This window comes from Periophthalmus magnuspinnatus, chromosome 11 (genome assembly GCF_009829125.3).
Source record: "Periophthalmus magnuspinnatus isolate fPerMag1 chromosome 11, fPerMag1.2.pri, whole genome shotgun sequence".
NCBI lineage: Eukaryota > Metazoa > Chordata > Actinopteri > Gobiiformes > Gobiidae > Periophthalmus > Periophthalmus magnuspinnatus.
In genome coordinates, this window is record NC_047136.2 from 10,917,405 (window position 1) to 10,933,521 (window position 16,117).

The 16,117-nt window shown below is 38.0% G+C and overlaps 2 protein-coding genes and 3 non-coding genes across 5 annotated transcripts; 3 read left to right on the forward strand and 2 right to left on the reverse strand.

Annotated features, from left to right (window-relative positions):
- Nucleotides 1-965: 965 nt before the first annotated feature.
- Nucleotides 966-9,631, reverse strand: hcn3 (hyperpolarization activated cyclic nucleotide-gated potassium channel 3). Its single transcript, XM_033975731.2, has 7 exons — nt 8,256-9,631; nt 4,477-4,906; nt 3,739-3,900; nt 2,885-3,103; nt 2,126-2,272; nt 1,798-2,038; nt 966-1,673 (listed from the first exon to the last, which is right to left on the reverse strand). The coding sequence occupies exons 1-7, from the start codon at nt 8,702-8,704 to the stop codon at nt 1,471-1,473; spliced, it is 1,851 nt and encodes a 616-aa protein (XP_033831622.2). The 5' UTR covers nt 8,705-9,631; the 3' UTR covers nt 966-1,470.
- A 1,306-nt stretch (nt 9,632-10,937) lies between these two features.
- LOC117379173 (5S ribosomal RNA) lies at nt 10,938-11,056 on the forward strand. Its single transcript, XR_004542055.1, has one exon. It is a non-coding gene; the product is annotated as a 5S ribosomal RNA (ribosomal RNA).
- Nucleotides 11,057-11,483: 427 nt separating this feature from the next.
- LOC117379176 (5S ribosomal RNA) lies at nt 11,484-11,602 on the reverse strand. The gene has a single exon (XR_004542058.1). It is a non-coding gene; the product is annotated as a 5S ribosomal RNA (ribosomal RNA).
- Nucleotides 11,603-12,189: 587 nt separating this feature from the next.
- Nucleotides 12,190-12,308, forward strand: LOC117379174 (5S ribosomal RNA). The gene has a single exon (XR_004542056.1). It is a non-coding gene; the product is annotated as a 5S ribosomal RNA (ribosomal RNA).
- A 2,107-nt stretch (nt 12,309-14,415) lies between these two features.
- LOC117378651 (extracellular matrix protein 1-like) lies at nt 14,416-16,015 on the forward strand. The gene is made up of 3 exons (XM_033975295.2): nt 14,416-14,543; nt 14,924-15,168; nt 15,608-16,015. The coding sequence occupies exons 1-3, from the start codon at nt 14,483-14,485 to the stop codon at nt 15,809-15,811; spliced, it is 510 nt and encodes a 169-aa protein (XP_033831186.1). The 5' UTR covers nt 14,416-14,482; the 3' UTR covers nt 15,812-16,015.
- Nucleotides 16,016-16,117: the final 102 nt, after the last annotated feature.

A 16,117-nucleotide genomic window follows, 5' to 3' on the forward strand; every position in this document is an offset into this window, starting at 1 on the left:
TGGCACCAACAACCACGCCACGCTCAAAATTGCTTAAATCACCTTTCTTTCCCATTCTGACATTCAGTTTGGAGTTCAGGAGATTGTCTTGACCAAGACCACACCCCTAAATACATTGAAGCAACTGCCATGTGATTGGTTGATTAGATAATTGCATTAAGGAGAAATTGAACAGGTGTTCCTAATAATCCTTTAGGTGAGTATATATATATATATATATATATATATATATATATATATATATATATATATATATATAACTATTTTATATTGTAGTTCTTAACTTTTAACTCATTTTGCTTTTAACTCATATTGTTTTATCACTTTTAGGATCCCCAGTGTTTCCTCTGTAGGAGCCCTGGTGATGTTCGGCTGCGCAGAGGGTTGGTGTTTTGGCCTCATCTCTCCCCTGGACCCTGTATCAATGTCCTGGTGACTGAGAGTGGCTCTCTGCCCCTGGCACAGGCAGCTCCTCTGATGGTTCTTCCTCAGTTGGTTCGTCTGTAAAGAGCCTCATTTATCTGTACCTAGCCTAGGTGAGTGTGTGTGCATATGGGTGAGACTGTGCACTTGACTGTGAGGTGTATGATTGCCTGCATTGCAACGTAGCATTCTCCCTTTCTGACCACTGCCAGGCCGCTGTCTGCCCTGTTCTCCTGTGTAACTCTTCAGTTTCGATATCGCATACAAGATTGGTCATGTGTTGCAAAACATGCAGTCAGGACTAACTATTTGATATTATTTAAAATTTTGTTAAGACAATGGGCATTAGTTTTACTATATATTAGTATTAGAGTATTCTTGACACACAGGAAGATCTTGTTTTTTGTAAACAATATATGTATTTATTTGTTTGTAAATAAGCAGATTAGTGAATGTCTATAAGTAAAACATAATCCCAGGATACTGTATTATCATCTGCTGTGCTAGTTTTAAATGGATTTTGATGTGAGGCATGGTTTTTTCTCTAGCTTGTTTTATTAAAATTTAAATATGAATGCCACATATATGGAAATTGATGCACAGTAAAGCCCATTTCTGTACAGTTGGAGTTATTACATCAGAGCAGCTTATCCTCTGTGAACACCAGTATTAAACCTAGACTTGATGCAACCTGCAGAGTTAAATCAGTGCTACATAAAGCCGATATATTATCCAGCTGGTGCGATCATTCACCTCTTGTGTCCAATCTGTGGAAAATGCCTTTTAAGGTATTTTAAAATGAACCACAAAATACATTAGAGAAATTATTTTCTGCCAACAACCCGAGATGTTTTAGCAAAGGGCTAGATCTAACAATGAACAGTCAATTAATTATTTATGCAACTGCATGTGTTAGAAACAGAAATTGAGCAGAGGATCTTAATCATGTTTCCTTATTCAGCACTAAAGCTTCAGTCTGTATATTGTTTGCATTCCAGGACAAGTTTGATGAATGCCATATTTGATTGTCTATTGTTTCGCTCCATGTCACTCTGTCGGGGCAGACTGGTTCCTGGTTTTGGCTATGACTCGTCCCAGTCGGTCCACAGCAACACTTTCAAAGGCTCGTCTCATCAGAGGGTGCTCTTCTAGCACCTCGTTAAAACTGTCCACACTCAGAGAGTACAGTCTGCAGTATGTGTCTGCTCGCACACTGGCCGTGCGCCGCCCTTGTGTCAGCAAGCAGATCTCTGCATGAGACAAATACAGTATAGAAATGAGAAACTAACACCAGAAACTGACACAAAAAAAAGACAGCAGCAGCAACGGCTGGTGTATTAAATGAACATTTGCTCAAAGGTCAAAATGATTTACCCCCAAAATACGCTCCATCATTGAGCTTAATCTCCTTAGTGCCTCGTGGCATGACTGTGACAGCGCCGTGCTGAATGAAGTACATTTTCCGACCGAGTGTCCCTTCACGGATGATATAGTCTCCAGGCTGAAACACCTCAAACCTAAGTTTTGTCAGGATCACTGTCACAAAGTGTGGGTCTGTGTTGGCAAACAAGGGCATGTTGGCAACCAGCCCACGACAATTATAACTGACAATTTCCTGAAGGAGAGGAAAGAGGAGAGTTTAAAATAAAAATAGATTTTAAAAAATATGGAAACAATGCCCAGAAAGCTTAAAAAAACATACCTCCTTCAGAGGGTCACTGAGCTCTCCGAGGATGCTGTCCTCATCAAACATTTTGCCTTGAAAGCGCTGCTCATAGTAGTCATGGATTCTCTGTCTGACGTCTGCTGGCAGTTTGTGAAATGACATGTACTGCTCCACTTGCTTGTACTAAAAACAATGTAATTACATGTAATTACAGAAATGTAATTTGAACATCACATTTAGTCACATTTGTGTTAATTACTAACTATAATTTCCAAGCTTTGCTGCATATTAAGTAGATTACCAAGCAAATTTGTGAAGCGCATTAGCTAACAATCATCGAATAACAAAGGTACGGCCATTTGTCTGTGTTTGGTTTTATCTTGCGAAAATCCTCCGGTCAGGGTCACATTCAACCCATAAAACCCATTAGATAATACACAGATATTATGCATTTGGCATATTTTCATTGAAACAGTACAAGTGGGTAAGCGGGTTGTGTGGCTGTGGCATTGTGGTGATATTCAAGCCACAAGGAACAAATTGTACAGAGATTACTTAAGAGCTTTGTTAGCATCTCTTTAGTTTAGTTACATTTAGTAGACTTTGGTTTGGACTGGTTTTTGACCTTTGTTGCTTCTGGTTTAGTAAAGTGTAGACCTGTCCCTGATGTATTCCTTGTTTAGTGCTAAATGAGACCTAGTTTAGCTATGGTCAAGACAGGATTTAGTTACAGTTAGGTCTTAGTTTAGAATTACAGAAGTTTAGAAGTAATTCTTTGAACTCAGGGACATGTACCTTTTCCTGATACTGGCGGTGAGAGGAGTCCAGGGATTGGACCAGGTTGGTTGCGTGTCCCAGGAACATGGCGTAGCAGGTTGCCCCGACAACCATACTGATCATGGTGAGCCAGACGTCACTCATGCCCTCTGGGGGGTGAGCACCGTACCCGATACACAGCATGTGGCTCATGGCCATGAAAAGGGCGTAGGAGTACTGAATATGCCACGTTGAGTTCTAGGGGAATCAAAATCATTCAGAGTTCGTTCAAGTTCAAGTTCAAGTTCTTTATTGTCCCACTAGGGAGAATTACTTTTGCAGCACTAAACATATAGAAACAAACAGATACACCACAAATATACAGAAGATGACAGTAAAAAGGGGAGGGGTGTCAAATCTATCTATGAATGTTCAGAAGTATTACCAAGCACTAAAGTAGATGAGTAAGCAAGTTGGTGAATTTGTCTCCTTATTGATGCATCTTATTTTAATGATACTTTTCTTCCCTGAAAAGTCTGTTTTGTCGTCACCATGAATAACCTCTAATATAGTACTTAATCCTGTATATAGCTAAGAAAAAAGCATATTTTCTGTATGATGAAACAGAAAATACATTTAGCACATTTTAGTACTTTTGCTTTGAAGGAAGTGGATTTATAGTCAGTTATTAGTGACAGGACCAACAGCAATACAAACCCATTATCTATTAGAAGCAATTTAAAGTGAAACATTTTCATGTAGCACTTACACTAGTATATTTAGTAGAGTCTAGTCTAGTTCAATGAATGGGCACCCAGTTGCATGAACCCCAATGAGCAATATAAGATGTTGATGTACAATTCAAATAAACAATGCTTTGCCATAATACTCACCACCATATTGTTCTTGGACACCCAGCAGTCCGGGGGAAAGTCCTGAAGCATAGGCACCATGAAGGTCAGGCAGCCGTCCCAGTGGCACAGCAGCAGCATCATCCCAATCAGGTTTGCGATACGCACCACAGCACTGGCCAGGTCATAGGTCATGTGGAAGATCTAATATATCAAAGTCACATTGAGAAGTAACATAAGAAAAATATACCGCAACACAGTTAGGGACCAAATGTATTGAAAACAGAAAATACAAGTAGAGAGGGATATGAAAAACAAATAATGCCATGACAGTCAAATGGTTGCTAGACCCAAAGTTACAAAGCTTCCATCATTTTTACTGCACATTGATTTGTTTCATAAAATTTTCTCCTTTAAAGGTGCACTTTATCACTTTTCTGTCACCTGCTTTGCATTAAAAATATGTATCTTGCCTTTATTTAATTATTGTTACAAGCTTATTGCTCAAAAATACTTTTAAGTGTAGCTTGACCTGGTGGCGTTACCTGATTGTCTCCATGGTGATGAATAAGTTTAATGCTATACTGAGGAATATTCCAGACAAAGCAATAAAAAGCAAAAAAAAAGCAAACACCTCCATGGAGAAAAGCAAGTGGTGGACTCTGCACTAAAAAAGTTACATAGTGCGCCTTTAATCTTTATTTTAAAATTGTGATTATGAGTATTGTTTTGGCAATATAAGACTTAAAAGCCACAGAAAAGAATAACAATTTTCTATACCTCTTCCCATTGGTGGATGTATCTAATCAGTCGTGACAGCCGAAGTAGCCGCAGAAGGCTGAGGATTTTGGTGAAGCGAACGATACGGAGGGCGCGAGCAGTGCGGTACACGTCTGTTGACTCCAACAACCTTTCCAGATCCACAATCAGAAAAATATAGTCCACCGGAATTGAAGAAATAAAGTCTACTAGGAACCAGGTGCGGAGGTAATGCAAGCGGATCTCCTTAGGGTCCAGAATGATGTGACTGTCCTCTCCCAAAATACCCGTTCGAAAGTTAAAAATTAAGTCTAGCAAGAATAGAGTGTCAGAGAGGACGTTAAATGTGATCCAAGGAGGTGTGTTCTGGTCTTCGAAAAAGGTGATTCCCCATGGCAATATCACCAAGTTACTCATCATCAAAATCAGCATGACAAGGTCCCAGTAAAACCTGCGAAGGAGAGCAAAGACACATGATTAAATGCAATACTAAAATACTGAAATTTTTTTTCCAAATAGCATTATGTTAAGATAAGCAATGTAATTCATATTGAAAGGTTTTCCTTAGGTGACTATACAACACTGAAATATTCTAAAAGTTGCACAATGGTCCTATAGCAGTATTGTACTTTACAAATAGGGCATTAAATGTGAAAAAGTCGTCTGACAGTCATTTCATCTGTCATAATTAAGACACCATTTGTACAGGTAAAGCTAATGCTTGCGTTATCCAATCCTTAGAGGAGGTTAAAGTTCTGAGGGGGATCAGTGCTCACTGATGACTTTGACTGAAGACACTCGGAAGTGTCTGACAAGGATGAAGTGTACATTAAATATTCACTATGGGCCTTATTAATAAAGCAGGAGGTTGTTTAATAGCTGAACTTACAACAAGCTCAAAAGAAACAGACTATACTTTTGAACATGTTTTTAATTGGATAACTGTTAGATAATTTACATTATCTAAATGGTGCTAGGGATAAAAACATAATCTTATTACATAATAAATGAGCTGATGCCAGATGCTGTTTTTTAAACAATTATTTTGCAAATTGATATTATATATATGATTATTAATATCATTGTTATATATATATGTATATATATATATATATATACATACATACATACGTAAAACGTTGTTGGTTATTACATTGCTAAAGCCCATTGAATTTTACTAAATTTGAGGTTTTTATGAAATTTGGCCCAGTTAAAATTATTCCCAAAAAAAGGGTTATTCATCAGAAACACATTAACAGAGTTCCTGTGTCATTCTGATGTAATTACTGCCCTGTTCGGCATAAAGCCTTTCTCAGCACATGGTATGTTTTGAAGGCTGTAGTTCAGATAGCAAATCAGTTAATGATCGTCGCAATTATCAACTAGTGGCAATTCATTAAATTAATTTTCTTTTTTCATGTAATACCCAAGTGACTAGTTTCAGCAAGTCCAATTTTTAGTAGTCTTTCAAATGGTTACAAGAAAGGTTACATTTGTATTCAATTTGTGCTTTTTTACTGCTCATCCTATCCGCTTCATGGCCTCTGTCGTGCTATACTTCATGGCTACAAGACTTGGGTTTCTCTCTCGCTGATTGTTTCCATCAACTGTCATTCACTTACGGTCTCTGCCTCGCTCTCATTTTCACTACAGTTACACCTAAGACCAAGCTACTTTTAATTACTGACAACAGTGCTATGTCTCACAGCATGTGCCAAATACACATTTTTTTGTATTTAAGAGAACTTTTAGGGTACCTTCTATATATATTTTCAGACAAAAGTAATCTGCTTCATTTCCCTTAATTTGTAAAAATATGAGTATATTTGAGTTTTTTTGACCATGTAAAAGCATTACCAAAACAAAAATAATCTTAAAAGGTCTTATCACATATTACAAAGCATACTAGATAAAATCATTTACCATTAATGCATAACCTCCAACAGTCTCTTGTCAGTGCCATCTGTCTCCACTTTACAATGTGAAAAATCATCAGGTTTTCAGTAGATTACTGTTGGCTTCTTATGGCTAATAACACAATGCAAGACTTCTTAATAACTAACCTATGTTCTAACAAAAAAAAAAATAAAATAAGGGTTGAGAAAACAATTCTATTACCGGTACATTGTATTTATTCACATTTATTTACAGGTCCCAAAACTACTGAAGAGATTTTTAGCAACTGCATATAACAGCTATACTCCAAGACTGAATGAATGAAGATTGCTGGGCCAGGAAGGTCATCTAAAACCAAAGTATTACATAGTTAACTCCTAGTATATAACTGCAATTTATTCATTTATGGTTTTAGCATTTAGCCCACAGGAGCGTTACAACTCACACGTTTACATTCAAGTTTTATTTGTTTTGTTTTATCTTTATAATCCGATGATCTATTTACCATCTACTACCCTATATGAACAAAACGAATATTGTCTTCCTTAGTAAATCTTAAATTCATTATAGATTTATATTATTCAATACAGCATATATATATAATAGTTTTACACTGGCCTCAACTAACCCAGTCCTAAACTAATAAAACTAAAGAGAAGTCCGAGCATAAGGTGTAAGATGAACAGGCCTTCGTTAATCCACACCCCACCCCTCACCCTCCGATGTCTGTTTTATTGCATAATAGAGCAAGATTAGAATTATGAGGACTTCTACCGCCAATAATCCCTGTGCACGGGTTTATCCACAGTCTGGTTGGGTGATGACATTTAAAAATTGTTTAAATTCACAAACAAGGGTAACGCTGGTGCTATATGAGGGCTTTTGTGGGGGTACTTTTGCAGTTTTATTCAATGGTTTCAGATTGGACAAGTCCTGATTTTATATTAGTTTACGCCCCATTCAGCATAGCTCTGGTTTTGACCTTGTTTATATAAAAATAGTTATGATTGCCATCCATTTTTATTTTTAAAGATGGCACTGAAAACTAAAGATTTCTGCAGTAGTTGGTGTAAAAGCTGAAAAATATACTTTTTATGTTGGCAAGTGCTCAATGATCTAAACATTTAGGAGAAACAAAAAACAGCACATTATGTATTTCTCTTCATAGAGGCCAAGTGTTCTTAATTTATCAGACTCTCTATTACTAATCCAGCTGATCTTGTCGCATGCTCTGTATCACTATTCAAATCTCTTCATCGCCTTATCATGTGGGACTAAAATCATCTGCTCCAATGCCCTTGGAAGAGATCCATGTGCTGTTGTCTCAGCCCTGTATAATGCATGCATTTAAATAGGCATGTGCAATTTAGTGTTGTAGTTCAAGTGATTTTAGAACATTTTATGTATGTTTTGTTCCAATTAGACCTGTATATTGTTTAGTCCTGGTTCTGCTTTCATTGAATATGACATCAGAAGGTCAAAAGGAGATAGGGTTCAACATGTACAGCTGATACAGTATCTCAGCACATACGCATATGGGACTCAAGAGACGTAATCTTCAGTCAGTCCAGATGTATAAAACTAACACCTAAAGTAAGAAATGATGCATTTGTAGAGTTTTAGGTTTCGTCCCAACTGTACTGGGTCATCATCATATATTTTTTAAAACTGATTCAGAGCTGGTTTTGTCAATTTATTGTTTTGTAGACCCCAATCAGCCCAAGATTCCTGATTGATTTAGCTCTGTTCAAACCTAGGTAGAAACTTGATTTTTCTGTTTGACTTTATATGTATTTATTTGCATTTTTCGTGAATCTCTGTAAGTCTCTCTCAGTATTTGGGAAGCCAGATATTCTAAAAGAGAGGCCTATATCTGAGCTTCACTAACCTCATCTGTGAGTTACCTGAAGTCACTGTAGGGGTGAATTATCCACACTCCAAAAGACTTGACCCTCTCTTGCTCAGCTGCAACCCCTTTGTGGCTCCCAAACATGCGCAGTGAGAACTTGTTGACCCCTGGCTGCAGCATGGACCCAAACTGCTTCTGGAAGTAGTTGGCCTGGTCTTCAACGATGACCTCTTCAACGCACCCTTCTCCGTTAGTTTCAAGTAAGCCATCTGGGTCTGCTGTGTAGTTATCATTGTGTGTTTTGACCAGGGAGAAAAGTGTTTTGGTCACCTCGCTGCGTTTCTCTCCTTTTGGGGATGGGGTGGGAGGTGGGCTCCTCTGGCTCCCACTTCTCCATCTTGAGAACCGCAGGCTGCTCCAACTGCGATAGCGGGGCGTCTCTCTGTGAGCGGGACTCTCAGCAACACCACAGTGTTCATCCAGACTCTTGCAGGGGCTAGACATTTTCTACAGCTTTCACTGCAAAAATAACCTTGTAATTTTTGATAACTCCTTAAAAATTCTCAGGTGTCCATAATCAAGATTAAATGCCCATAAATGGATAATTCATTCAGTCATTTAGGCTACAGGATGAAGAATTTGAAAAAAAAAGCCTATCTAATCTAATCGATCCTTAAATTATGAGACTAAAATTCAAGTAAAATATTCTTGATGCGATAATACAGGTTAAAAATTCCACAAAATAAAAGACAATAAAGAACAAAAAGGTGGTATAAGGAGCTAACTACTCTAGTCTATAGACTTATATCTAAAATTTTGTAGAGTAGCCGCATTGACTTTATATGGGCTACATAAAACATAAGCTACCAACTAAAGCCCAAAAACATAAAATTATGATGCTTTACGCAGACTTAAAACAAAGAATAGTTAGAAGTCACATCCTGTAGCTGTCATTCAATTACAGCCTAGACTCCATTACACTAAAATGAAATGAAAATGAAATGCCTACTGCCTACATTACTTCTGATGCAAATACGTAAAAGTAAGTTTGCCAAAAAAGTGTTGTTAAGTTCATCCTACTCTCTGAGTGGAGTGGAGTCCTGTTGTGAGCCCGGTGCTTGTCGTCTGTCTCTGCACGGGTGCAGGGAAGAGCTCTCAATAACCAGAGGTAATCGGCTTGTGGACATAACCGTATCTCTCACCCACCCCTCCCGTCCCTCTGCGCGCGGCCGTCCCATCCTGTCCAACCCCGGGTGTGGATAAACGAGACGATTCAGAGCTAAGACAAGGAGCAGGTCACGGGCCACCGAGCTACAGGTCAGCAGCGACTCCCCAGACACAATGAATAAGTGAAGAGAGGACAACCCCGAGCAGCGGAGAACCGACGAAGGCCCAGGCAAGTGCCACTTCATTTTTAATTGGTGTGTGGTTAATGGCGCCAAATGCCAAAAACAGGAAATCAACTCCTACGACACCTGTTGGCCGAGCTCACCCGAGGCGCGTGAAGCAGACACAAGTGCAACGTCCAGTTTTAATCAACTTCTCAAGTACAAATAACAGGAGATAATTGGTTCTGACATAAAAATAAAAAAAAAATCGTAACATGACACTGGAAAATATGTGCAAAATCTCAGAATGCCCTGCAAAAGATTAAAGACAACCACATAAACAAACAATGGGCATAAATTACAAAACACAAGTGCCAAGAAACATTTAAATCCTGTGAAATAAACAAAAAGCACTTTATTAAAATTTTAAACAACTTAACAAATTCTCTACCCCTGAAATGAGGGGGAAAAAAATACTCTTCAATATTGGCTTGTTCAGTGTCTCCATAAAAGTAATATGTTTGCATTACAGTTGTTTTAAGTTGACAAAGAAACTTCATAGTGCCAATTGTCAACCCCTTAACAATATGCAAAAGTAGGTTTAGCCTTTATTTAGTCCAGGTTGGTCAGTAGTTTAGTCATTGGTTTTGTCCATACAGACAAATACTGAGACCTCTGTGACCCTGTGGTTCTGACCATGACACTCTTTACTCTCTCATGTCCAGTGCGTGTCCAGTCATAGGCTAGGCTCTGCAGATCACATTTCATCATGATTATCTTTGGGTCTCTGTCTCAGAGATGGCAGGTGTCAGATTCACAACAGAACTTGAGAAGTTGCTCTTACTTCACTACTGGGTCAAACACAGTAATCCTGCTCTTCTCTGCACTCCAGTGACTCTTATAGTGGGATTCTTATGTAAGCACAGGCTGTACTTATTCTTTATTATTATTATTATTATTATTATTATTATTATTATTATTATTATTATTATTATTATTATTATTATACTATTATTAAAAATATTATGACTTTCTGTAATTGTGAGATAAAAGGCTCTCTGCTGGTGAAAAGGTTTACAGCACTTCGTATTCCCAGGCGGTCCCCCATCCTAGTACGAACCAGGCCCGACCCGAGATCCAATGAAATCAGGCGTGTTCAGAATGGTGTGGCCGGAAGCTAAGCTTAGTGTCAGTGCTGCTTTTAACAATTTCTGTACAGGTTAACCAAGAGGTTACTTAGTATCTATATTTTCAATTTAGTTTATTCAGTCAACAAAATAAAAAAGGTTCATATTGACGCGGTGTGAAATAATAAACATTGGCGTAGTGTAAAATATTAAACCTCATTTCATCAGCGATGTAAATGCATGAAAATAGCTATAAAAACGGTCCAGTTACTTTCTTTTATCGCTTACGGCCATACCACTCTGAACACGCCCGATCTCGTCTGATCTCGGAAGCTAAGCAGGGTCGGGCCTGGTTAGTACTTGGATGGGAGACCGCCTGGGAATACCAGGTGCTGTAAGCTTTTTCACCAGCAGAGGGTGCTGAACTTCACATAGAGATTGAGAAAATTTCTTTTCTAAAATAAATCAAGCATGAACATACACTTTCAAACATATTCTGCTACATGAGACAAGTTAGAACATTGTGCAACTCTTCTGGAAATTTGTGAAAAATTAAAGAGCAAAAAAAAAAGCAAAGTAGCACAGTAACACTTGTGGATAACCTATTACAGAAATATCTCAAACATCTACTGTAGGCCTACTGATGACAATTGTTCAGTCTCTTCAAGAAATGCTTGAGTTGCTCAGTTCTGACAAAATGTTTAAAAAGATATTCACAAACGAGAAAATACAGGAGGCTATACCTTGATTGCTTAAAATCTTACCATATTTGTTAAAATGTAAATGACTTTCTTTAATTAGTAAATGAAACGCTCTCTGCTGGTGAAAAGCTTACAGCACCTGGTATTCCCAGGCGGTCTCCCATCCAAGTACTAACCAGGCCCGACTCTGCTTAGCTTCCGAGATCAGACGAGATCGGGCGTGTTCAGAGTGGTATGGCCGTAGGCGATGGAAGGTGGTAACTGGACTGTCTTTATAGCTATTTTCATCTATTTACATCGTTAATAAAATGAGGTTTAATATTTTACACTACGCCAGTGTTTACTATTTCACACCAGGTCGATATGAACATTTTGACATCACTTTTGACTTGATCACCCTACTCTGTTGACGTTTGAAGAAAAAAAAAAAAACTTAAATAGTCAATATTGGTGGCACTAGCACAGAGCAAATACGGAAACAAAACTTAAACAAATGTCCTTACAAAACAATATTTTAATTATGGTCCAGGCTATTACACAGTATCTTGCAGAACTTTTTGTGAACATCAATAGTCATAAATAAGACAGTCAATAGTCACACAGCTTTCTTTAGGCATAAAACAGGAGCAGTCTGAATACTTAAATAGTCAATACTGCTGCCATTAGCACACAGCTAAAATAAAGACAAAAATCTAAGTAAATATCCTTACAAAGTCCACAATATTTTACGTCACTATACAAGCATTTTGTTTGTAATCCAAAGTATCAAAGAAGAAATCTGTAGCGTAGTCTTTAAAAATTATTCAAAAGCAGCACTGATGTAATAAATTGTCGCTTACGGCCATACCACTCTGAACACGCCCGATCTCGTCTGATCTCGGAAGCTAAGCAGGGTCGGGCCTGGTTAGTACTTGGATGGGAGACCGCCTGGGAATACCAGGTGCTGTAAGCTTTTTCACCAACAGAGGGTGCTGAACTTCACATAGAGACTGGCAAAATTTCTTTTCTAAAATAAACCAAGCATGAATATACACTTTCAAACATATTCTGCTAAATGAGACGTCCATCCATCCATTTTCTTCCGCTTATCCGGAGCCGGGTCGCGGGGGCAGCACTCCAAGCAGGGACTCCCAAACTTCCTTCACCCCAGACACGTCCTCCAGCTCCTCCGGTGGGATCCCAAGGCATTCCCAGGCCAGCCGAGAGACATAGTCCCTCCAGCGTGTCCTGGGTCTTCCCCGGGGCCTCCTCCCGGTGGGACATGCCCTAAATGAGACAAGTTAGAACATTGTGCAACTCTTCTGGAAATTTGTGAAAAATTAAAGACCAAAAAAACAACAAAAAAAACAATAGCAAAGTAGAGTTGAGATATTTCTGTAATAGGTTATCCACTAGTGTTACTGTTTTCATACATTTCCAGAGGAGCTGCATAATGTTCTAACTTGTCTTATTTGTCAGAATATGTTTGAATGTGTATGTTCGTACTTGATCTATTTTAGAAAAGAAATTTTGTCAAAGTCTCTATGGGACTAAGTCATGGGCCAAACTAAATATTTATTGAGAAATTTCAACAGCATCTGCATGTTTTCTCTTCTTTATATAATGTTAAACCTTTTCTAATTAAAATAAATGTTTAATAATAGTTTTGCTTAAACATTGAATCCAGAACAAGAATTAACAAATGAGAAATACATTTTTAAATAAATAAAATGTCTCTATACCTTTAGCTTTTGAGCTCCTTTTAAATGTAAATATTTTTTTCACAAGCCAACAACCAGTTAAAAATAACAACTTGCTTCAATGAAAATCCAACCTTTCAACTATGAACAGTCCAAAGTCATAAAGAAAACATTCATCCAAGATTACTCTGATGCACATAGGTCCAGCCTCCAGCAGCCTCACTTTGGGATCTTGTTTTGGTGAACAGAGTTTGCCATGAAATCAGATTTCTTTCCATCTCCTACACCTTCTGGAGCTTTTGCTTCTCATCCAGATCCTTATACTTGTCCTAGTGTTTTGTTTCATAGTGTCTTTGTATGTTATATTCTTTCATTAGACACATTGGCTCCACACAAACAGGTTTGTCTTTTACAAACACGATGAACATATAATCTGCCTTCCACCTATCTTGAAAGCTCCTGTTTTCTCTCTTTCATTTGGCCATTTTTGAGAATGGGTGGGTGCTCTCTGCTGGTGAAAAAGCTTACATTCCCAGGCTGTCTCCTATCCAAGTACTGACTAGGCCTGACCCTGCTTTGCTTCCGAGATCAGATGAGATTGGGCATGTTCAGGGTGGTGTGTCCGTAAGTGAAGACCATGTGTATCAGTGCTTTTTTGAATATTTTTTAAAGACTATGATTCAGCTTTGCTTATCTAATACTCTGGACTATAAACAAAATACACATGGGCTTGGGACACACAAAAAAGCTTACGTGTGTGTATTTTGATCTATTCCGAAGAGAAAGAGTGCGGGTTTTGTTGAAACGCTCTCATCCAGGAATTATTGCCCTCGTAGGTGCCGTGGTCGGTTTGCTCCTTGGTGTGTTGGTGTGTTGTCCTGGGTACACACATTATGTTTTGCATTAAAAAGGTTTGTATTCTGCAAAGAAAAATCATTGAACTGACGGCAATCATTATGCTTTTTAGGATAGACTTTGGTCTTGCTTGAAGCTAAAAGAGCCAAAAGAGGAGCCAAGTTTGGTCCGTGGGTCGCAATCTGGGAACATTTTTATGAAAGCCTCTCAAGTTTAAGATAGACCTCCTGTATTTTTCCACTTGAAAGTATATTTGTATTTATACTCTGTCAGCAAAACCACATCAAAATGACCACTAAAATGCACCAATGTCTTTGATAAGCAATCTGAATGTCTGATGAATTCTTGTGGTTTCTCCACACAGCATTTTTGGCATGAATGTGGGTCCTTGATCAGTCAAATTTCTATGCTTATCTCCTCGCTCATGTCATACAACCTCTCTGCCTCCCAAAACAACCATTTCCGAGCATTACACGCCCACTACTCCCATTGTCAATAAAAGCAGCTTGTGCGACCCTCTGCAACTTTATCTTTAGACAGTTTTAGACATACTATTACTTTTTGATGTTGAGTTGTTTCAGAAATTTCAGAAATGAACGTGGCAGTATTTTTGACAGTTGCCCTTCTGACCATTTACAACGCACATTTGGGAGGTAAATAATTCCATTTGTTTCATGAGCCATTCCATATTCCTTACTTGTAGAACTAAGCGAATCAAGCATTTTTTAGAGAGACTAGACATATAGTTTTTCTTCAGTGCTATAGAAAGGTGTGAGCTGAGATACTTGTGAGCAACAATATGCAAAAACTGTAACTTAACAATAGTATTATACCTTCCTTTAGCTCCATTTAATATTATAGCCCTATAGTATGTTGCAAAGTTGATTATACCTTGCGATTTCTTTATTTTGTATTAAATGAATGTTAAATGTGTGATTTATTACATCAATAAGCCTTGACATTTTTTTTATTTGGTTTAACATTCACAAGATTTTGCAGTAATGGATTTGTTTCTTTGCTTTTTTTTCCACAGAGAGCCAGTTTGAAGAGCCTGTCCCATTCCCACCTGCCCGTCCCACTGCTGAGAATGTTCTCGCTCTTTGTTACAATGGCAACCGTCGCCACAGATACCCTGCTCACTCCATCCCATCGTCCTGGAGCAGCCACTTCCGTCGTCGGGCAACTGCCATCAACCGCCTGGAGTCCTGGTACCAATTCTGCTGCAGTGGACAGATGATACAGCAGCCCGGCATAGTGCTCTGCTGTACACAACAAGCAGTAAGTCAAACTACAAGCAATTTGTCTACAACAGGTCCATGGTCTAAAAACAACCAGGACTATACATTGTCATTAGAAAATCTTAATTTGTAGATGTGATCATAAACATGGTATAAATGTGACTACTGATCAAAAGGTTCTGCTTAATTAAATAAAGGCAATAAGTGACCTTTAATATTCTCTCCAGTTTGTATGAAATAACATTTTCCAAATGAATTATTGAACTTTTTTATACAAGTCAAAATGACATATATATTGAATGTGTTCTAGACTACTGTTATTATCATTATTTAGATTTTACTTATCATAGATATTGATTTATTTGTAATTTGTAATACTTCTAAGGGAAATTTTTATGTGCAACTGAGCTGGCTAAGCTGTTCCTCTTTGCACCAATCCAATGTCTATGTTAAATTTTGGTTTCTCTCTTTTACCTTAGTGGATGCAGGCTCTTTCTGAATTCTGTGTGGAGGAGTATTCAACAATGACTGCCGCTTACGACTGCTGCAGACTTCAGGGCAGCGCTCGGTGGATGTGTTTCTCCACTGAGCCGTTCAATCCGAGTTATAGTCCCACACTGGAATACATCGCACAATTCACACCCAACGTTGAAGGCTTTGTCTTTAAAAACAATGAATGTTAAGAATTCTCATAATTTTATGTTTAACCTTTTATGCTTTTCATTCAGCATACATGGTCCAGTACTAAGATCATTTGGATCCATTCTTTCACTAGCATTGGGCTTTATCTTTGATTACCATAAATCCATGCAGTTTTAGATATAACATTTGGAATTTGATTGTATGAAATATATGTTATTTGCATAATAAAAAATCGTTGTCTGATCAGAACCTGGTTGATGATCTGATTACTGCTATATTACAATATTAAACATTTTTCTTCAAAATCTTAATTTCAGATTAGAAATATTCATCTTGTCTTCATAAAA